Source organism: Podarcis raffonei, chromosome 4 (assembly GCF_027172205.1).
Source record: "Podarcis raffonei isolate rPodRaf1 chromosome 4, rPodRaf1.pri, whole genome shotgun sequence".
NCBI classification, from domain to species: domain Eukaryota; kingdom Metazoa; phylum Chordata; class Lepidosauria; order Squamata; family Lacertidae; genus Podarcis; species Podarcis raffonei.
Window position 1 is genome coordinate 67661429 of NC_070605.1, and position 23782 is coordinate 67685210.

The window sequence follows — 23782 nt, forward strand, 5'->3', positions numbered from 1 at the left end:
CAGCCTGTGTCTCTGCCAGCTCTAGAACTGGGAGGGAGGGAAGACTTGCAGGATCATGTGGTTGCAATGTTAAAGGCCTTGCTTCTCCTGGCCCCACCCCAGCCAGCCATGCCCAGCAGGTAGGCCCCTTCAGAGAAGACCTATATCTCAAGAAATCCCCTGGGATCTTACCTACTCCTGCTAGATCCCTCATGCACTTCTTTTGAGCATGCTAGCAGCAATGAGACTGGGAAGAGCAACGGAAGGAAACATGAAGAATATTGCTCCCTAGTGCCTTGCGTGATCTCCTTCCTGCCTTCTTTCCCTGCCCCTTCCCTGCCTCCTTGGAGCTGGAAAGGAAGTGTCTGGGGGACCAAGTGTGAGGAGGTAAGATCCCATGAGCTTTCTTAAGATCTAAACCCTTTATCTTCCGGCTTCCGTTTTGACCCCTTTCAAAGGTGAGCCACCATCCCACCACAGGCTTGAGACCACCTATTCCATTAGCCTGTTATCTAGTCATGACCTTGCTTTTTCAGAAGTGGGGTTTCTGCCCAGCTGAATGTTACTTTCTTATGTAATATCAACCTGAAATGAAGTCCCGCCCCCCCGACTATGACTAATTCATTCATTGGTTTATGATCCATAGTAAAGGCCGTTTGGTCAAGAACTGAATTTCAGGTTGAAGGCGTTTCCTGGCATCCTTTCTACGAATGAGTAAGGACCTTATGCTGAGCTTAGTCCAAAATGCTGGGACGTGTTTACACTTGGGTGCTCTTAATTTTTATTTAGGGGGTGCCACCACCTTCACACTGGGTGGCATCCCGGACTAAATCCCATTTGAGTGCATATGTGTATATTTATTTACAAATGGTGCTTTAAATGGTTTATGTTAAAACAATGGCGTTTGGTGAAACTTCCTAAAAACAAGATTGAAACAGCTCAAATAAAATGGAGTGGTGTACAAAACAGAGAATGAAAAAGTTACAAGAATCTGAATCAATGAACACTTGGGGGCAACCACTGGTGTTTAAGAGGAGTTTAGAATATATTATTGTCTCTGCCTCGTGAATTGTGCAAGGGAGGGCACCGGTCTGGTGTGGGTGCTGTCCCTGAGAAGACTCTGTCCCATGTTGTCACCGAATGACGATCTGCTGGTTTGGGTCAATGTGTTGCTTTGGGGTCCCTGCACTATAAAGGCCCCTCCCTCCACATACCTCTTCACATGTTCTGTGCAAGTACACTAAGCAGAAATGGAAGGAGGAAGGGGATCGCAATTACAAACCTTCCCCTGACACATACATGCTCAGTTGAATGTGGGAAGTGACACTAAAAGAAACCATCACATTGCCCAATTATGTGGTCAGAGCCGACACTCATGTTTTAGATCCTTCAACTGGAAAGCTGTAGGTTGTTGGGGCAAGGACTTCCTGCCATAGTGTGGTGTGTGTGTGTATTATATATGTATTATATATACATACACATCGTGACGCTAAAGACTGGTATTTTAGTAGTACAATTGGGACCTGCAACAGAATCGTGTAGTGTGGCATGTTTCTGTCCGTTCTTCCAGTCAGTCAGTCAGCCATGCTTATACCCCGGATACTCCATTACTCTCCTCACCCATTTTGCCAGCATTCTGACAGCTTGTTTGCATTCAGTGACCACTGAGCAGGCTCATTAGGCTGTATTTTGACTCCCCTCCTTTTCAGGGTTCCCTCCCCAGATATTTTCTATTTCTACAAACTTAAGGGCTCCACCAGGCGGTTGATAGTTTCATCTTGTGTATGAGTGTATTTTGTGTATTTTGCATACATAAGCGCTGGCACTTTACACCTGCACATCAGAATCAGAAGGTATGATGTTCAGAAACAAAACCTGAATTGTGGAAAATTGCAGCTGCCTTTGATTTGCTGATTTTTATAGTGAAAAACAGGCACTGTTGAAAAGACTGGATAGCTTTACCTTGAGCATAATGAAAGCAGACATAATGCAACTGTTCCTGCATTGCTCTGCCAATTCTCATCCTTCAATCCTGATGTATAGCCCCTTCTCCCACTTTAAGTTTACTGTCAGTTATGTGAAATGCGGTCAAAGACCAGACTGTCAGACACATCAATGTGTAGGATTAAGGCTGATGTTTCACTCTGGAGGCTAAGAGCTATTCCAACAAATGGAATGATGGCATGAGTTACCTATGCTACTCAGTCCGTTCACATTTTCCTAAAAGAGATGTTGTGATAGGCTGTGCTTAGTTCCTAAATGAGAAGAGCACTGAGTCACGATTGCTAAAGCCCTTCCAGGTGTGTGGAAGCTTGAACGGGAAAGATATTCTTAAATATTTCAGAGTTGAGGGTTGGGGATAAATACAATTATTTGTATAAATCATTTAACATACTTTAAAATTAAATTAAATTTAGGGACGTGGGTGGCATGTGGTCTAAACCACAGAGCCTCTAGGGCTTGCTGATAGGAAAGTAGGTGGTTCGAATCCCCACGACGTAGTGAGCTTCTGTTGCTCCGCCCCAGCTCCTGCCAACCTAGCAGTTTGAAAACACACCAGTGCAAGTAGATAAATAGGTACCGCTGTGGGGGGAAGGTAAACGGCATTTCTGTGTGCTCTGGCTTCCGTCATGGTGTTCCATTGAGCCAGTAGCTGTTTAGTCATGTTGGCCACATGACCCAGAAAGCTGTTTGTGGACAAATGCCGACTCCCTCAGCCTGAAAGCGAGATGAGCACCACACGCCATAGTCGCCTTTGACTGGACTTAACCGTCCAGGGGTCCTTTACCTTTTTACCTTACTTTTAAATTAACAGATGATGCTACAGTGTGTTTAGAGAACTAATTCTTTTATTGAATTCTACCTTTTATTTGTCTCATCATTTATCCACAACACAAAGCCCTGGTTTTTATTTTAATCATGGTTTCTTCAACACACTAGGAACCATTCCACAAACGAGGAAACAAACCACAACTTATTTCACTGCCCGCCCCCCTAGGGTACTGATTGGCCCATTTGAAATTAGAAGTTTGGCGGGTAATTCCCCCCCCCCCCATCCAGCCGTGGCTATTACTGACATCAGCCAGCCCCACAGGTGATCCTCACCCCACCCACCCCAGCTCTCCGCCAACGCCAATCTGAATCACCGCTGCCCACATAGGGTAAGTGGTTTTCTCTGTACTTTAATAATAGTAGTAATAATAATTACAAACTGCCAAAAGAAGAACACAGGATCCTCATACATTGCAGTCACCGCTGTCTTATAATATGCCAGTCTCCTCCTTTTTCCCTTGTTCAGTGAGCCTTAGAGAGGCTCATGAGTGGTCGTTGCTCCTCTCTGTTTTCATTTAATTATAGTTGGGGAGTTGCCACCCATTTTTCCTTTAAGGGCCACTAAGTTAATAAAAGTTTCTATTCAGGTAAAAAAAAATAATGCAAACTACCAAGTGTAATATTAAGTCTCTAAACAGAAACGGATAGACGGGGGGTGGGGTGGGGGTGAATAGAACAGTTATTCTAACTGGCTTGTTGGTCTGAATGGGGTTTTGCTTTGTTTACCCTTCATCATGTGTTGTCTTGAGTTCATCTGCGGTCAAGATATTAAAATGAAATAAAGAAGCTCTGCCTAACACTGTGCTTTTTCATGCCATAGGGAGTATAAAGGAGCAGTTGGAAACAGCTCTCCAAACATGTGGTTTTAATATTCTTGTGGTATGTGGTGCAAAAACTTCTGTGCAGAAGGGATTCAGCTTGCCATTTCTGCGTGTAGTCATGCTTTTTTTGAATGTTTGTGATGGTATGTCTAAAAACAAATTAATTTGTGCCTTGTGATAAAGGCATTGCAGACAGCGCTAACCCCCTTCTCTTTCTCTGTTATAAATCCCCTGAAGGCACAGTTTGCTGAGCTAGTAAAACTGGCTCTTTCTGTCTTGTTTTTTTGGCAACTGAGAAGTTCCTTTCTTATAAAAACAGAAGGCAAACTCGCTGATTGGACATGGTCCTGGAAAGGATATGACATCAGCCACATCCCTTACTTTGTTCTCTGTGCCCGAAATCTTCATGTACTTTTTAACCCAGTCAATGAAGAGGTGTTCTGTTAAGCTGGAGTGCCCAGGTATTTGGGTCCCTGTAAACTTGATGCTAGCACTGAAGCCTTGGTCTTCTGCAAAGTGTTCTTCACTTGCACACACACTGCTTAATAAATGACTCATAGAACTTGGGATATTTTTTTAACAGGCGAGATGGAATTTGAACTCTTCTCAGCTGTGAAGTGAAATCACAGTAGCCAGACTGTCCAGTGTCGCAATGGATGTGGAAGGGGCAAATGCGAACACTGGCATATCCCAGAGATCAGAAAGCCAGTCTCATCCAACATACCTACCTAATCTACTGATGGGAGGTAAGTAATAATGCTGTTTTTACAAAAGGGAAGGGAAGAGATTGTTTCAAAGTGGAGGTGGAAGGATCATAGCTGCTCAATGAGAGTTAATGTATAGAATTATGTCTTTAGAACATTTCTATACCACCTTTCAGAATAGTTTAGCAATGCAAATAAAAAACAATAAAATGCAGCAAAAAGCAAATGTAAATGTGAAAAGCACCACAGTGCTTAAAATAAGAGAGTGAGCTATGTAATTTTAAAAGCATATGGGAGGTAGTTAAAAAGTCTAGATGAATGGAAAAGTTAAGGTGTTATCAGTCTAACTTATGACTTGTTTTGAATCATTGCCACTAGATGTGAACAAGCATACAATAAAGTTAAGATAACTGGCAAACCGCTTTCACCAGCGTTTTTTTAAAAATATAGAACATTTGGCATTTGTGATAAAGAATAGTTCTTTCGCAGTTAGATGAATCGATATTTGCTCTTGTTGTTGATTTAGAAACTGATTTAATGATACAGCATGTGAGCTGAACATGCTGCCACAATGAACGAGTGCGTATTTAAGATTAGAAGTATGCGGGTTGAAGATACATATAGACATTCGCTTTACAAACATTCCTGTTTTACCAGATCTACTTTTATGAAGATATATATATTATAATATTGTAACTGTCAGGAGTAGCTGACGTGGTGGGGCAGTGCCATGTCACTGCCTTCCCAAGAGAAGTGTTGTTGCTGCTACTACTTGCTGGGACAACGTGACGCTAGGGTAGATAGAAGTGAGACTGTATAGGTGTATACGGGAGGTGTTGCGGGATTTGTTCTACCAGAGTGACTCTGCAACCCTGGCTTCACCAACCCTTCCACCTGTGCCCCAACCCCATCCTGGTAAACAGAAGTGACACTATGCGCACATAGAGTAGGGCCCACCTGCACTATAGATTTAAAGCAAGTACAGTGGTACCTTGGTTGTCAAACGGCTTGGCTCCCAAACAAATCGGGTCCCAAACGCCGCAAACCCAGAAGTGAGTGTTCCTGTTTGTGAATGTTTTTTGGAAGCTGAATGTCCGACACGGCTTCCGCGGCTTCAGATTGAGTGCAGGAAGCTCCTGCAGCCAATCGGAAGCCGCGCCTTGGTTTTCGAACTATTCTGGGAGTCGAACGGACTTCCGGAACGGATTACGTTCGACAACCAAGGTACCACTGTAGTGGCTTCCCCTGAAGAATCCTGGGAACTATAGTTTGTTTAGAGAGTTGCTATGAGACCCCCTCCCCCATTCTCCTAACAGAACTACAATTCCCAGAGTTTTCCGGGACCAGGAATTGACTGTTAAGCTAATCTGAGAATTGTGGATCTAGGATGGGATTTGGGGTCTCCTGACAACTCTCAGCACACTTAAGAAATTAAACTTTGCAGGATTCTTTGAGGGAAGCCGTGGCTGTTTCAAGCAGTATGATCCTGCTTCAAATATATAGTGTAGATAGGGGCCTACTTCTGTTACCCTCAATATTCAGTTTAGTGGAGGAACGAGATCCACATTGCTTATTTAATTTCCAAGTGCCATAGCAATATACATTTCCCCCCTTTTAATTCATCTGTCATTATTTTAAGTCTGTTCTCTGAGACTTAATTTAGATATAACTTTTATTTATTACAATTGTACCCTGTCTACAAGCTCAGTTTTATTTTTTTAAATCTCAGAATAATCATGTGAGGTAGAACAGGATGAGAAGACTGGGTACTTTGCCAAATGCCAACTAAGAAATTTCATGGCCGAGGGCAGCGCTGTGCATTACAATCAGTGCAGGAAACATTGGTGTTAACATCAGCATTTCACACAGCAAATATGCAAATTGCGGCTAGGCATGTACATGTCTCTTTAAACAACCACATGCACATGTATGGGAAATGAGGATTCTTGGACGCACATACACAATGCTTCGTGGCATCTGCAGTACATGCATTTCTTGCAGGGCAGTCCAGTGTAACCAGGGTGTTTTCCTGGAGCAAACGTAATGGGGGAGCTTCCCTGAATGAGGATTGGAACCTGGCTATCTCACATCTTAAGGCAAACAGTTTGGCTGCTGTACCACACTGCCTGTTATGTTTATGGAGGATTGATGTACAAATTGCAGCGGCAATCATGTTTTCCACAGTTGCGCCAGAAATCCTAGAGGGAATCATAAAATGGCGTGGGAGGGTCAGAACAGCATGTGGGGGTGGTGAGGACAAGATCATTCTGTCTGGCAGGCAGCAGTGCATCGATGGAACATTCGTGCAACATTCAACTCCACCCAGTATATTCATTTCACATATTTGATCAACGAATTCAGAAAATCATACATTGCAGCCTTCGCCTGCAGGTGGAGAATTACAAGCCTGAATGCTCCCCACTCTAAAAACAACCCATCCTTGTCCATGAAAAACTAGCATATCAAAGAGAAGAGTTATGGCCAGGCTTTCTCTCTGATATAGAAGCTTTCTTTATGCAGGAAGTTTATGGCATAGGGAAACATTTAATCCCACCCTGCATTCTGAAATGGAAAATGTGATGCCTCCTCATACTGAGTGGGACCATTGGTCCATAGAACTCAGTACTCCAGGGGTGAGGAACCTGTAGCCTTCCAGATGTTGCTGAACTACAGCTTCCATCATCCCTGGCCATTGACTGTGCTGGCTGGGGCTGATGGGAGCTGGAGTCCAACGATATCTGGAGGGTCACAGTCTACTCTAACTAGCAGGATGTTTTCTGTGCGCCTGGAAGAGGCCTGTCCCATCACTTGGCACTTGCACATTTAGCTGACATTGAATTTGGGACCTTGCAAGGCATGATGTGATCTACCACTTAGCTACGGTCTTCCTTGGGTACAGTCTCACGAGGGTTCTATTACATGATGTTCTGCAGATACAGATTGGATCATAGCTGGCTGTAACCTTGGAAAATCATTCACAGCAGACAAATAATTCTGTTTGCATTTTCCTCTTAGTTTCCCTGTTGATCTGATGGGGGAGGTGGTGATTTTTACATGGATAAGACACAGAGACATTGGTGCTGAGTTCAGGATAACATTATTTTTCAGGATGTTAAAAACAAACTGCTGATGTAGCTACTTAAGAAGAGGTGCCCAGGGCTTACAAAATTTAATCAACTTATTAAACTATGATATGCAAGTGACAGCAGCAAAATAGGGAGAAGTGTCCCCCAAATTAAGCAAGTTCAGCTCCCATTTAGAAAATAAAAGTTTTGTTTCAATGATTTTGTCTGAGCTAGTGTTACCACTGTGGTCTCATGATTGTTATTATTGCATAGTCAAACGTTATTGAAACCTTTGAACAGTTGGACTCCAAGCACAGTCTTTATGCTCTCCTGATTCTGATCAGTTGTGCAACACTGTTGATTTATCATCTACCTTGTATAGGTAATGCAACAGGTGAGCTATATCCTCATTAGAGGCAACCTACTTCTCTTTGAGGATAGGGCAGAGGATGGTGGCCTGGACCTACCACAATGCATGAAAATAGACCGCCATCAAATCCGACACCCATAGCATGTAATAACATAGTCCTCTGGTAATTGGCACCAGGTAATACCACCCAGGTGGCTAGATATATACCCTAAGGACTACGTCAGTGGATCATCCTGTAGGTATTATATTCTAATGTTAAAGGGACCCCTGACCATTAGGTCCAGTCGTGGCCGACTCTGGGGTTGCAGCGCTCATCTCGCTTTATTGGCCGAGGAAGCCGGCGTACAGCTTCCAGCTCATGTGGCCAGCATGACTAAGCCACTTCTGGCGAACCAGAGCAGCGCACGGAAACGCCGTTTACCTTCCTGCCGGAGCGGTACCTATTTATCTACTTGCTAGGTTGGCAGGAGCAGGGACTGAGCAACGGGAGCTCACCCTGTTGCGGGGATTCGAACCGTGACCTTCCGATCGGCAAGTCCTAGGCTCTGTGGTTTAACCCACAGCGCCACCCGGGTCCCTTATTCTAATGTTAAACCATTCATAATTTTAAAAATAACATATTCATTTGATGTTTTTCATGTCTGTGGCTAAAAGCTGGAAATTAAGATTTAGGTATGGAGCAGTAGATCAATTCATCTAAACTCCCCTCACTAATGTGTCACAGATTAAGATACATCACAATGAATTGGTGTAGTTCAAATGTGTAGAGTGCTACAGTGCAACCCTATGCATGTCCAATAGAGTTTACTCCCAGGTAAGTGTGTAGAGAATTGCAACTTTACTCTTGGAATGTTGGGATTTTGGTTCAGATTCCCCATGAACATCACTGATTACTTTGAACCAGTCACTGGCTGTGTTCACACATAATTCTAAGCCATACTTTGTTCAACAAACCATGAGTCATGTCACAAGCAAGTGAACAAGCAAGCCATGCCTTCTTTTCTCCAAATTTTGGCTTGTTTTCCAACTACTCTTGCCTCGTGCCGTTTTAGCTTTACAAGTGTCAGGGGTGAGGAGAACAGACTCACCATGGTTCAGCAAGGCTGTTGGGTTCAGATGTGACACCAAACCATAGTAAAAACAAGGCAGAGTTCATAAGTCAACAAACAGTTATGGGGTTTTTTTGGCAGAAAACAAACTGTTATTATTTTACTGGGATGGGTTTGGACATTCAAACAAACCACAGTTAGGGTAAACAAGCCATGGCTTAATACTGTATGTGAACCAGGACACTTTGCCTCAGTCTAACCTCAGAGGTTGTTGCAATGATATAAGCATAAATGTGATTGGCCTGGAAGAGTTCTTGTCAATGAGAATGAGCAGAACTGAAAGAAAAGTATGAGGGCATGGATGAGATAAAAAAATGGAAAGGAGTAAAAAATAGTTAAGGAACAAGTTATTGAGAGGGTATTTTGATACCTTTTCAGGTTTCACTGTTTTGCTGAGCTGTGTTTCCAGTGAGCCATTATTGAGGATTTATGTTTGTTTAGCAGTTTGGTTAATGATCTGTGACAAAACATGGAAGAAGGAGTCTCCTCTCACAGATAGGTACTGCAGCATCTTTATTATCAAATTGAGCGGAAAACCATATATTGCCAGCAGCTGGACCTTCTCTCGTGATGACATTCTGAATGGTATAGCAGTCTCTAAATCATTCCAGAATGTAGCAGTTGCTGCTGCTGTTGTTATTAAACAATCAAAGTGCATGCTGTCCTTATTCTGTGGAGTTTACCAGCTAAAATCTGACCCAGGAGAAATAACAGAGGAAGGGGAGTAAAAACAGTATAGGCAGGCATACCTGGCATAATCTGTTGTTCTGCCTACTGGGAAATGCAAACAAGGAGAGTATATCAGGGTAGTATATATATGGATACTAGCCAAGCATCATCATTGAAGTGGAAAATAAAGGAAAAGACATGCCAATGGATGTGCTATGATACTGACTTTTTATCTGTTTCTCTAGCATGCAACAGTTTGGTCTTCCCTCGAAGTTCATTGCCTTGAGATCAGGTTGACAGGTCGGGTAATAAAACACAATTGCTTTTGCTCACTGAAGCAGGGATGAAGTAATCACATTTAAACACATGGCTATCGCTTAACCTTTAAGAATCCTTTTAGGTAGTGCAGGATTTACTGAGCTACTTTCCCCAAACCAAAAGTAGATAACCTCATTTAATCACATTCTTATTCTTAAGCCTTGTTTCCCCTCTTAATGCAGATTTTGTTTCTGACTGGTCTCCTTTGCACGATGCTTCCATTCATGGGCGGCTGCTTGCTCTGAAGAAACTCATCCATCAGGTACTGCACCATTAGGGAGATAAACATTGAGTTTGCCTTGCTCATTAAGCCTCTTGTTGAAGGCACACTTCATTTTATGCAGTAAGGTAGCAAAGGTTTGACATACGTGTTGACCTGAAGGAGAACTAAAATGTAACATCTTCAGAAAATGGTAGTCTTGTGAGCTATTAAAAACCAAAAAAACACACCAAGAGTTGAGAGTTGGAAAGGGAAGAGATCCTTTCAGTTGTTCTTTGTAGGAAGAATGGTGATTATCTATCTCACTTTTGCATAAGTCCACTAATGATTGCGGGAGCTTTCTGGAAGCTACATGTTAATGTTGACTAAGTGGGCTAAAAAAAAGAATCATATATAAACATGTAGCATAGCTTAAGAGTAACGCTATGCATGAATCCCATTAAGAAAGTTGTATTGAAGGCAAAAGGAAGGATATTGTTGAATGGACCAGACCAGTAGCAGCTGGTGAGGCGGAGCAGCATAGCTCACTCGACTTCCCATGTGGAGGTCACTGCCGATAACAGAGCAGGTGAGGCAGTGGTGATGCTGGTGTGGTGCAGATGCTGCAGCAGAGCCAGTCCAACACTTCTCCTCCTGCAACCATACTGACCTCTCTGCCACCTCAACACACCCTTGATTATCGGTAGCAACCTGTTTTGGGAAGCCAGGTGAGTGACACTCTGCCCCACTAGCTGGTACTGGAACAGACTGCCTTGGAAGGCGGTGGATCCTCCTTTGTTCAGAGTTGTTTTTTTTAGTGGAGGCCTGAAGGCCATCTACCAGGGATGCTGTGACAGTTGTTTGCTGCATTGGCAGGGAGGTGGGCTAAATGGCCTTTGAGGTCACTTCCAATTCTGTGAACAGGGATGCTTCCATATGAGCACTTCTTCCTGTGTCCACTCACTTTTTTAATAGGCACCCATGTTGTTATTAACTGTTGCAGTCTAGTATTTGATGGGTAAACCTCCCAAGTTTTTGCACCCTCAATTTATAGTGATTATTTTGCAATAAGATGCAGTTGCAGCATCAGCTTGTCCAGCGTGAGCAGGTGAAATGCTATTACGGTATTTCGGGGCTCCAGTGCCTTTAAACTGAACACTCTCTCTTTGCAAGTTCAGTCCATTTTATTGATGAACTTTTTATTGCTTTTGATCCAGGCCTAGGGGCGAGTAGTTAATAAGCCTGCAATACACCCTATCTAATTCCCCTGGTGTTTGTTTCGCTTTCCAGGATTGTAGCAGGGTGTGGGGCAGAGTTTTACAGTGCAATTCTAACCATGTCAGAAATCAGTCCTATTGAGTGCCATGGGATTTGCTGTCAAGTTAGGATGGTAGCCTTACTTACTGATTTCCTCTCACTTCCTTTTTCTCATTTTTAAATGTTGAAACTTTCCCCCCTCCCATAATGCCATTTTACCGTTTGAAAAAGAAAAGAGAAAACAGTGAGAGGGTATCACCCCCACCACTCTGGAAAAGAAACGGACATTGCGGAAATTTACAAAGGCTATTTAGATCAGAGCCCAGATCAACAAGCTGAAACTGCAAACAGGAGGTTTGTCATTAGCATCAGGATGAACCTTCCTGAGTGGAATTTACTTGTAAATAGGCATTGCAAAAGGAACATGGGTGTGGGGAATGGCACTGCTGACTAATGCAGTAGTATATTAACAACAGCTGTGCAGAGTCTCTGAACTTTGCAATGTAGTTCTCCAACCAAAGAATGTGAATATGAATGTATTAGACGAAAGTATGCAATTCTATATTTTTAAAATGCATCCTGTTAGGGGGAAATTGCTTACAGAAATGTATATTAGCCAACATTGCATATAAAAATGTGTGTTTTTTTGGAGAAATTTGCACGAAAATGCTGATGTTTTTTTGTGAGAATTAAAAAATAAATAAAATCCCACATTGCTGCAGAAATGTCGAGAAGTGAATTTAAGATTTGAAAAACGGTTTTCATTTTCAGTCTTTTAATAATGGTGGATTAGCAAAAAGGCCCCTACAATTTCTAAGGAAACTGGGAACAGACAGATAGGGAAGCAACACATCTGCATTCTGCAGATGCAACATTGTTGAAGTTAGTTTGCATATCAAGAATAACCCTTGAGTGAACCAATCATTCCTCATGTCAGTGGGACTTATGCAACTAAAACAACAATTGCTAACATCTCTGAGATCAAGGGTGCGTCCAGTGCTTAGGACTGTGATGCTATACACAACACTTACCTCATTTAATTTAAATTAATGGGACTTGCTTTTGAGTAGTAGCGAATAGACTTGCACTGCTGGCAACATAAAACATTTCAGATTCATGTGGTAATGCAGGGATCAGCCTCTAATTATCCTTTCTTTTTATTTTAAATCAGGGAAGTAGTGTGAATCTTGTGACAGCAGATTGTGTGTCTCCTCTCCACGAAGCTTGCTTAGGGGGACATTCTGCCTGTGCCAGTGTCTTGTTAAAACATGGGGCCAATGTGAGTAACTTGAAGATGTCTAGGCTTTTGGTGCATGCAGAAATAAGATGCCCTGATAGCTTAAGAAAGTGAGCCATGCCAATGATGACACCCCCCCACCCGGCACTACTTTCTCATTGTCACTGACCAATCTGTTGTTGGGAAAAAAATCCTTCCCAATCACCGCCAGGACAATCTATTAAGAATAAAATAAATATTCTAGAATTGCATATGCTATGTGCAAGGTTGCTGCTGACTGATTGCAGTAATTTGTTTATAGAAAACAAGGCCAGGGGCTGGAATCTCTCTGAAAGTCATTGCCCCTGATCTTGGCTAGATGGGAACAGGGTGTGAGCAAACCACATTCTGATAATCCTCCAAACATTCTTAGGACTGTGTCTTAGCACTGAAAACAGCAAGAAGGTCTCAAATTGAAAGCTAGGTGGCATATGCTTATTTCTGGCTGACGAAAATGTCACGCTTAATGCCATCAAAATGACTTAAGGTGGGGTGGTTAGTAAATATTTAGTTGCATGGCTGTTTCCCTAATGTTTGTTCCACCGCTTTAGGCAACATCTACATTGCTGGCTCTTTTCTTTTCAGGTGAACATGACTACCATTGACTGGAACACTCCTTTGTTCAATGCTTGTGTCAGTGGCAGTGTAGACTGCTTGAACCTGTTACTGCAGCATGGAGCCAGCCCCCATGCCGTGTGCGATCTGGCATCACCTATCCACGAAGCTGCTAAGCGAGGTAAATGTCAGCAGATGTCCCTTTATGCCAACACAATCTTTGCATCCATTTTTTCATTTAAATGCATGGGTTGCATATAAACTCAAAACAATCTGTGATGTGTATGTATGTTTAATCAAACCACGGTTTATGCAGCCGGTTTGTTTTCACTAACCAGCATCAACCACAGTGCAGGGTTTGGATGACGTTCCTAACTGCAGTTAATCTAAAACAGAAAGTGATTCCAATCACCTTACAGATGCACCAAAGGAGGGAGGGGAGGGTGCAAGTCCAGGAAGAGAGTAGGCTTATTACCAAAATGATAAATGATGATTTAGTGTTATCACTGAGCACAACTGCTATCACACTGGCTTTCTAAGAGGGCTAGCCCTGTTTTCTTGGGGTGGTTAGGAAAGAAGGTAATGCGGGAAACAATGTTTGTTTGAATTTCATTGTGCAGAAGCAGCAACCGTTGATCCCACCAAATAGGTTCATTAAAATTCGGCAGAAAAAGAAACCTTAATGCTAGAGACAAAGAGAGTGGATGAAATTGGGAAAAAATTGAAAAGACAGCAAAGGCTTGCTGATTTCTATCACGGCTACAATGTTTTAGCCATCAGGTTGGTTTTGATACAACTTATTAACTACCTGTAATCCTTTAAGGTCATACCAAATGTGTGGAAGCCCTTGTATCCCACGGAGTCAATATTGATCAAAACATAAAGCATCTTGGTACTCCACTCTACGTCGCTTGTGAGAGCCAGCAAGAGGACTGTGTCAAAAAATTACTTGAGTCAGGTAATTTTTAAAATGTTATATCCTGCATCAGGGGAGGCAGCATGGTGTCTCCAGACATTGTGGACTACAGCTCCAGTTATCTATGACCTTTGGCCACACTGGCTGGGGCTGATGGGAATTGTAGTTTAAAACATCTGGAGAGCACATGTTGGCTACCCTTGACTCCCTCTTCAAAGATGGATCCTTATGAAGCCAAAATGACATCATCCACACACAAAAGAAAGGTTATGAGCCAGCCTGGGGAGATCTGCAACAGTAATAGTAATAATAGTAATAGTAATATGCTGCCCATCTGACTTGGCAGCTCCCAACAAAATACTAAAAACACAATAAAACATCAACCATTAAAAACTTCCCTGAACAGGGCTGCCTTCATGTGTATTCTGAAACTCAAATACAGTGGTACCTCAGGTTAAGTACTTAATTCGTTCCGGAGGTCCGTTCTTAACCCGCAACTGTTCTTAACCTGAAGCACCACTTTAGCTAATGGGGCCTCCTGCTGCCGCCGCACCGCCAGAGCACGATTTCTTTTCTCATCCTGAAGCAAAGTTCTTAACCTGAAGCACTATTTCTGGGTTAGCGGTGTGTGTAACCTGAAGCGTATGTAACCTGAAGCGTATGTAACCCGAGGTACCACTATAGTTGTTTATTGGTTTATCTGCTTGACATCTGATGGGAGGGCGTTCCACAGGGTGAATTCCACTACCGAGAAGGTTGTCTGCCTGAACCTCTCAGTATCTGGGTGGAGTCGCTCCTTCAGGTATACAGGTATACAATAGTTTTTAGAAAATCTAAGCAGAGGGAGGGAATCCCAAAAACAGCAAGGGAACAATGAATCCCCACCCCCAAAAGGGAAATAACAGTGATGCAAGAATTTTGCCTGCAGAATTTTTAAGGTGTTAACAGATCCCAGGGTATCTCTTTGGACAGCAGCCACTGAAATAAATAAGCTCATATTTTAACAAGTTAGATCCACCACAACAAGGTTCTCCTTACTCAGAGATGGCTGTGGCCGATGCAAATACAAAACCACCAACGCTCATAGGCCCCTTCTTGAACCTGTCCACCCCATCATAGCAATATAGGAAGCTCCCTTATATGAACCAGATCTTTGGTCTATCTAGCTCTGTTTGTCTCAGTATAGAATGGCAGTGGTTACCCGGGGTTTCAGTCAGATGCCTCCCAACCCGATGTGGAGATGCTGGGGACTGAACCGTGAGAAGCCTACTGAGCCACAGTCTCTCCTCAGATCAGGAGTACAGAGGGTATTCTTCTCCTTGCGCTGATTGCACTAAAAAATTTACTTAAGACCACTAGGAACATACCATACCCTTATAGCAGGGGTGAGAAGCCTGCTAAACTCCAAATCCTATCAGCCCCAACCAGCATGGCCAGTGATCAGGAATAATGAAAGTTCTAGTCCAGCATATCTCTCTCTCTCTCTCTCTCTCTCTCTCTCTCTCTCTCTCTCTCTCTCTGTGTGTGTGTGTGTGTGTGTGTCTGTCTGTCCCCTTGTGGTGGTGGGGAGTGCACAGGTTCCTGTCTCACAGTAGAATAACAGATACAGTCAAACCTTGGTTGTCGAACGTAATCCATTCTGGAAGACCGTTTGACTTCTGAAATATTCGGCAACCGAGGCACGGCTTCTGATTGGCTGCAAGAGCTTCTTGAACTCAAGCGGAAGCCGCGCCGGACGTTTGAGTTGCCGAACTGAGAGATTCACACCTAATGAAACCAGAGTGAGTACCTCAGTTTGGCTAAACTGTAACAAATTTTGCGCAGACAGAAGTGAACTTTGCCTTGCAGCTTTCTACAGTTCTGCTCTGTGTTCTCCTGCCAACTCAAACACCTGCCTGAGACAACCTACGTGGGTTGAAATATTTGCTTGTTAGGTTAATTGTCAAGAACACTGGGACCTGTACTGTGCAAAGGCATCAATCATTCTTTGTGAACATCCCCGAATCCTTTCATGCGTGTTCAGTTTCCACGTTGCTTTGGCTGCAAGCCTCAGTCTGTGAACAGGCTTGAAGCCAGTTGAAATTTAAACTAAAAAAAACCCCAACAACTAATGTGCATATATAGGAGGAGATTGTGTGATCCTTAAACTGACCAGAGCTAATAAAGAATATGGGGAACTGCAGCTTTTGCTAGTTTTAACTTTTTCCTTTCCTTTTCTCCCCCCAGGAGCGAGTGCAAACATTGGGAAAGGACTGAATTCCCCTCTCCACGTGGCTGCTCAGACCTCCAATGCTAACTTAGTGCATTTACTTATTGAGTTTGGAGCAGACATCGGGGCTGTGAATGCCGAGGGCAAAAAGCCAACAGACCTGGTTCCTCCAAACAGCATGCTAGTGCAGACATTGCTGCAGAGAGAAGGTGCCTATTAATCTTGGTTTCATTCAAATTCAAAGTATTTAAGGGAGCTGAATCAAGCTTTGCAAAGGACACACTCTCTCTCTCTCTCTCTCTCTCTCTCTCGTCTCCCACCACATTGTTAATTATACTTGTTAATCTGAGCTAAATAATAAAAAAACCTTGCAGATAACTCGACTTGGTTACAACAACTGATGCCACAAAGTGACCCTGAAGTTATGTTAGGGAGTACACATGCCGATAAGGACATCTTTGTAGGATCCAGGTCTCAGAAGAAAGGAGAACTGTGTGTTCTTGTAATTCCGAAACCTTGGTTTTTATCCTTGTTACACTTTGCGATTTTTGTTCAAAGACTAGTATCCACGCCCATATTTCTTGGTATGAAACAGAAATAAGTTGGGTGGGAAAGTGCTCCAGGAAGGGGAAAAAGTCTTGTAGGATGTACCGCCAATGTGCATCATCTGGCGTGACAATAACATGTGAATGCTTTGATAGCAGGTTCCCTTCTGCTATTCACTTCTTTTCAGCAAATTTATACCCATCAAAATAGACTCGATTTTCTTGTGCATATGTGGTTCATTATTATTATTATTATTTGATACTATTTGTTGCATTGAAAGAATACAGCAGATAGTATGAAAGAAAAACAGACAGTGGGACTGTATTATTTCAGATCTGTAAGCAAATTTGGGGACTCTCCTTATCACACAAAAATTAATATTTCCTTTTGCATATTTCCTGATGAGCATAAAACTAATTCATATTGATCCTGCTTGTTATGTTTTACAGGATAGGAGACTGTAAGCTCAGTCTGACTCTTTATGCATATATATCTATATATATCTATATATATATCTTTATATATATATATCTTTATATATATATATCTTATATATATATATATATAATATTATATATATATATATATATATATATATATATATATATCTGCGTCTACACACTTAGACACACATATTCACTTAGATCAAAATGTTATATACAGACACTAGGGGATATGCATTGTATGATATAAATCAGGCATAGGCAAACTCGACCCTCCAGATGTTTTGGGACTACAACTCCCATAATCCCTGACCACTGGTCCTGTTAGCTAGGGATGATGGGAGTTGTAGTCCCAAAACATCTGGAGGGCCGAGTTTGCCTATGCCTGATATAAATGATGGTGGGTTGGTGTTTTTTTATAACGCTAGTGTAGATGTCATATATGAAGCCTTAGAAGGTTTGCTGTATAGGCCTGATGTACTACAGTAGATTATTCCTGCCAACATAGTTGCATCTGTGTGGAATCATTTCAAGGGATAAATAAAAGATGAAATATGTATATAGCCTAACTCTTGCTATTTATGTATAGTTATTATACTATTGTGAAATGTTTTGAAGGCCGCAAGTATGAATCTCACTGAGGAAAGGCTTTTAAAAGCTCTGTTGCCATATTTAATTACCATGTTTTGTAAGAAAATACGACGTTCATCTTGCAGTTGGCAGATAAATAACATAGCTGCTAATGAGAGCTAAATAGTGGATATGAATGACTGTGCTCAGCTCCGTTAAATCATAATGAGATGTTTGACTTCAGTGTGGCAGCTCTAACATTTCTGTTGCAACACACATCATTCATTCAAACAAACGAACATCGTTGTTTTTCACGTATGATCTTGGATAGAGTTGGCTTTCCTCTGGGTTATCACAAACTGGCACAATAAGAAACCGGTTATTGGATGATATGACATTCCATCTAGAATTAGTGATATAATATATGCTAAGCATTTTGAACATTTGAAATGGGCTGTACCAGGGCTGGATTTAGGTTTGATGAGGCCCTAAGCTACTGAAGGTAATGGGACCCTTTATATGTCCAGCTGTCCTTTGTCAACAACGAATTGTCGCTGTTTGTGTTAAATATATGCTATATGGTAATTTATAGACCTAATAGGTATCTAAACCCATTTGCACATAACAAAATATGTATTTTATCAAAGTAATTGTTGAACTGAAATACAATTAAGAAGTATATTAATAGTGAAATAAAATTAAGAAGAAGTATATTAATAGTGAATTAATTGTTAAGTTCTAACTTAAAATGATTTTTTATTCACAACAAACTTAATAATGCAAACACATTGACATATATTTTGGAAATGTACAATCAGGTTTTTTTCCTTTAAATTTTTTTGGGGCCCCCAAAAGAGTGTGGCCCTAAGCTATAGCTTGTTTAGCTTATATGTAAATCCGGCACTGGGCTGTATGTAAATAATTATTTTGATGGGGTTTTTTTTAAAAAAAATCATTGGAAAATCTCTATACTATGCTCACATCCAGATATTGTACTCCATATAGACCTTGAGGCTGGAAAGGCAATTTCCCCTGTTAGCACTGGATCATGGCCCCGGAGGAGAGTTTCCCCTTTTCTGCCTGCTGTTCATTTACTTGAGCGACCTAGAGATCTGTATTCTGCTTCTACTCTTGCGTAGTGTTGTTGCTCCCTGCTTGAAATCCATTGTGACACGGTTTGTGCATGCTACTCTATGCGGGGTGTCAGGGCCGAGAGAGATAACTTTTTGTTCCCATCAAATTCATTTTTTGACTTTATATCAGAGGGGAGACCCCTGCAACCACTAATGTAGCTGAGGGGATAAATTTAGGCTGCTTCCACACTGAGCATCTGCTCTGCATGATATCATGATTAAAAGATAATCCTTCCATTTTTCCCCCTGTTCAGCTTTGAGGTTGTCCCCCCTCCCCCCCAAAAAAGTTCAGAAAATCTTACCCTTTTAACCCAATTAACTTCCTATGTATTTCCCCCAGGAGATGTGTTATTCAGTTGCTTTCCTGGATGGTTTTGAGCTGTGCAGAACTTGCACTAGCAACTTCTTGTTCTATAGACTATCTCTCCTGTCTAGAAATCAGCACTATCACTCTGACCTTCTCCTTTGTGTCTATTTTTCTCTCTCCCTCCACCCTGCCCTGCAGTTTCAGCAAGGGGAGAAAAGGATTGCAAATTCATTGAGGTAAAGGCAATATTTAACTCTTTCCCACAGATAATGGTCAAGGATGAAATCCCACTACTATCTCCATTTGGGGCTGGAGAAAGTAGAACGGCCCACTTAGCTAAAATCAATGTTATTCCAGAAGATTGCTATTTCACTTTCATCTTAAAGCCGTATGGCAATAATTGGTTGCTGCAATTTTTTTTTCAAGATTATAGACCCAAAGATTACAGACAATCAAATCTATTTCTATATTATTTCATTGCCCATTTAGCAATAGCCTTCGTAATACAGTTTGTCTTTGTTTCAGCCCATATTTCTCTTATGCAGTAATTTGCTTTTGACCTTGAACAATATATCTCAATTTGGAAAAAGTCAAACACAAGAATTTCTTGAAGCTTTCAGGTGCACTGTGAGAGCAGAGAACTCAAAGCTGTTTTGTTTCAGTGCAGCTGCTCCGAGTCTCAGAAAAGCTGACCTTGTGATGCAGCTGCAGACGGTGTTTTGTGGGAAAGTTTTATGAAGTCAATAATACCTTGCTTTTTTCTTTGGCCTCTTCCCCTCTCCAGGGCCCTTCTCCTTGATGCAGTTGTGCCGCCTTTGCATACGGAAGTCCTTGGGATGCAAACAGCGACAGAGAATGAGTGAACTTCTGCTACCAGATGAGCTGAAACGGTTTCTGTTGTACCTTTAAGTGTTTTGTTTTGCCTGATGGGTTATTAAAGTGTTGTTTCTTATCCAGGCATATTTGTTGTTGACAGCTGTCTGTCTCGAGAGACAATGGAGTGTGCCTCCAGGGGTGAAGTCAAACCGCTGTATTAGCAGCACCAAAGTGACCTCCCTGGGACATAAGCCTGGGCAGTATGTGTGGAAGGCCTGGGCTGCAGAGACAACAAGACCCTCCTCTTGGCTTTGCTGGTGTGGTCCAAAGGAAAGCAGCTTGGCTGCAGAAGTTGTCAGAAAGAGGAATACAAGGTGCCATCCAACCTTAGGGACTCAACTCTGGATCTGAAAAACTGGGCAAGGGTGTATGTGTGTGTGAGAGAGAAATAGCGTGTCTGTCTGTCTGTCTGTCTATCTGTCTGTCTGTCTATCTATCTATCTATCTATCTATCTATCTATCATCTATCTATCTATCATCTATCTATCTATCTATCTATCTATCTATCTATCTATCATCTATCTATCTATCTATCATCTATCATCTATCTATCATCTATCTATCTATCTATCATCTATCTATCTATCTATCTATCTATCTATCTATCTATCTATCATCTATCATCTATCATCTATCTATCTATCATCTATCTATCTATCTATCTATCTATCTATCTATCTATCTATCATCTATCTATCTATCATCTATCTATCTATCTATCTATCTATCTATCTATCTATGACCTCACAGTTTCTATCCTTGTCAACTTATGTACTGAACAAGTAAAAACCCCCAGACTGTAGTATTTAAAACATTTCACTAAGCAACTGGTGTTTAATAACACTGTACAGTGGTACCTCGGGTTAAGAACTTAGTTCGTTCCGGAGGTCCATTCTTAAACTGAAACTGTTCTTAACCTGAAGCACCACTTTAGCTAATGGGGCCTCCTGCTGCCGCCCCGCCGCCGGAGCACAATTTCTGTTCTCATCCTGAAGCAAAGTTCTTAACCCGAGGTACTATTTCTGGGTTAGCGGAGTCTGTAACTTGAAGTATCTGTAACCCGTGGTGCCACTGTACAGTTATATATGAGCCAAGGGTGGGGAACCTTAGACCCAGAAACCAAATGTGGCCCAATCCATATGTCTCAATCTGACCCTCAGGACTCTCCCCAGGCCACAGCTCTTCCTCAGAGACACCCCTCAGTTCCCCTACAATGCATCCTCCACAAAAAATTTACACCTGGCTGGAATGTCTCCTTGAACTGTGATAAGGCGTAGTGCTTGTCTGTTATGGAGATATTTGGTGTGTGTGTAAACATCTGATTTTTACATAGCTCAAATGTCACTTACTGTACAAAGGTAAGATTCTCACCTGTTGCTCCATCCACTGTTGGCCTCTGGCCATGCCCACAATCAACATATGGCCCAGGAAAGGTTGTCCACAAGGACATTTGGCTGTCAGGCTGAAAAAGGTTCTTCCTCATCCCTGAAAAGGTCTTAGTCACTCCCTCTCTAAATGAAGAGAAATTGGTCAACTGCCCCCGCTTTGAATCCAATAATGAAAGATAAATTTGCTTTGAAACTTGTAAGGAAAATGTATACATAGCAGTACATGTACCAAAATGAGCAGGCTTATTTTCATACATCGGTTCTGATCCAACTAAAGTTAACAATGGTTAAGTTCTTTTGAAGCCAATGAAGCATATTACTAGTGACAAATACAACGTTCTGGTCTTAAACAAGCCTACTAGGGAGTAAGCCTCGGTCCAGTATATCTGAAGGAGCATCTCCACCCCCATCGTTCTACCTGGACACTGAGGGCCAGCGCCGAGGGCCTTCTGGTGGTTCCCTCACTGCGAGAAGCCAAGTTACAGGGAACCAGGCAGAGGGCCTTCTCGGTAGTGGCGCCTTCCCTGTGGAACGCCCTCCCACCAGATGTCAAAGAGAACAACAACTACCAGACTTTTAGAAGACATCTGAAGGCAGCCCTGTTTAGGGAAGCTTTTAATGTTTGATGTATTATAGTATTTTAATATTTTTTTGGAAGCCGCCCAGAGTAGCTGAGGAAGCCCAGCCAGATGGGCGGGGTATAAATAAATTTATTATTATTATTATTATTATTATTATTATTATTATTATTAATAAACACAGTGGGTCTTACTTCCAAGTAAACATGCATAAGATTGCACTGCGCACCTTTGCTTTCAGTGGAGCTTGTACATGACTAACTTTTAACTGGATTGTGGCCACCATTTGAGGATCAGGGTGCCAGTTCCCTGAAAATTCCAGCCAACTATTTTCTCATGTAATTTTTATCTCTGACATTTTGAGAAAACAGCTCTTGCTTGTACCGTGTTTTTTTCAGGCTGGTGCACTGTGTCTTCCAGACTAGGCTACATGCATCAAACTGTCAGGGTGGTGAGTTAAACCATGTGAAAGGGTGTTGCAATTGATGTTGCCCAGTGTGGTGCAGGATGTCACTGAGCAATCTTTGCCTAGGATGGTGATAAAAGGGAATTAATTCAGTAAGCTCAGTAAGCAACAATTGCGCACGGCATCAACTGACTGGATCCTCTTCAGTCAGTGGGATTGCAGAGTTGTCAATGGGAAAGTGCAGTGCTGTTATGAATGAGTCACAAAAATGTGAAAGGGGGTATTTTGAATATTTCAAGGCTCGCTGTTTCTCAACAAAATAGTTGCTGGCCCATTTGAAAAACAGCACCTGAAATCCGTATTAGGTTCGCAGCTCTGTTAGGCCAACCAAAATGCCACAAAAAGTGGAGGCAAGCTCTTGAGGTCTCCAGAACTCTTAACCAGGCTAGATTAGCCTTATTTGACCCGTTGCCATTCAATGGGGCTGCTAAATTCTCTGATAGGTTGGAGTGCACTGCTCAAGCCTCATTTGGGTCCATGGGAAGCGCCCCCTCCCAGAGAGATGCCTAATCCCTTGGTCTCAGGTTTGACACCCACATTGGGCAAAATATTCCTGCAGGGGGCTGGACTACGTGACCCTCGTCCTTTCCAACTCTTCAGTTCTATGATTCTATAAGCCCTGTCTGTGGTCAGGAAGAGGAGCAATCCAATAAGCAGACCACCTGTGTCCACAAAGAAGGAAATAATAGGTAAAGGTAAGACAAAATCCCCATTTTTCTACATGCCTGACCCCACTTGCAGTATATTCAATATGACTTCAAATCGTTCTAAATAGAAATCAATTGATGTTTTGCTATTGATTTTGACACAAGCAGGCTTTGGTTCTTACTGGGGAGGCTTCTAGATGGTGCTTAGAGAAACCAGGACTTCGAGGGTATGATAAATTTGTTCTGGCACATAGGTGAAGAACCCAGTGAACACTGAAAGAAAATGGCACTGGAATTATCTGCAGACAAAGCTCACCTAACATGAAAAGAAAAGGGTAATGCATTACCAAATGTCAACTCTTCGGTTCTGAACAGTATGCATTACAACAATAAAACGAGTATTCCATATAAAATTATCTTTGAGAGCTTAAGTTCTGCTAACCCCAATGCAAACATGGTGAATATTTGCTTTCTGAAGTGTTTTGTTTTGATTGATACCAACAACAAAAGCTGCAGATATTGGAGCAGATTAGAGTGCAGATGTTATGT

At 42.1% G+C, this 23782-nt stretch overlaps 1 protein-coding gene across 8 annotated transcripts; it reads left to right on the plus strand.

Moving 5' to 3' along the window:
* Window positions 1–40: 40 nt before the first annotated feature.
* Window positions 41–20230, plus strand: ASB9 (ankyrin repeat and SOCS box containing 9). 8 transcript variants are annotated; one of them, XM_053387184.1, is made up of 9 exons: window positions 3976–4093; window positions 4216–4378; window positions 10050–10129; window positions 12495–12602; window positions 13185–13335; window positions 13978–14112; window positions 16297–16488; window positions 19477–19514; window positions 20063–20230. In XM_053387184.1, exons 2-9 carry the CDS (start codon window positions 4285–4287, stop codon window positions 20075–20077), a joined length of 813 nt encoding a protein of 270 aa, XP_053243159.1. In that variant the 5' UTR covers window positions 3976–4093; window positions 4216–4284; the 3' UTR covers window positions 20078–20230. The 8 variants fall into 8 exon arrangements, with proteins under 8 accessions (XP_053243157.1, XP_053243152.1, XP_053243158.1 ...); XM_053387182.1 differs by lacking the exons at window positions 3976–4093; window positions 19477–19514 and adding an exon at window positions 41–119; XM_053387177.1 differs by lacking the exons at window positions 3976–4093; window positions 19477–19514 and adding an exon at window positions 126–366.
* The last annotated feature ends 3552 nt before the right edge of the window (window positions 20231–23782 follow it).

Excerpts from the sequence above, each read along its gene's own strand:
- ASB9 (XM_053387182.1), top strand. The coding sequence starts at position 4,285 with ATGGATGTGGAAGGGGCAAATGCGAACACTGGCATATCCCAGAGATCA. Across the intron at positions 4,379-10,049 it reads ACCTAATCTACTGATGGGAG|ATTTTGTTTCTGACTGGTCT; the intron begins GTAAGTAATAAT and ends CTCTTAATGCAG. Across the intron at positions 14,113-16,296 it reads CAAAAAATTACTTGAGTCAG|GAGCGAGTGCAAACATTGGG; the intron begins GTAATTTTTAAA and ends TTCTCCCCCCAG.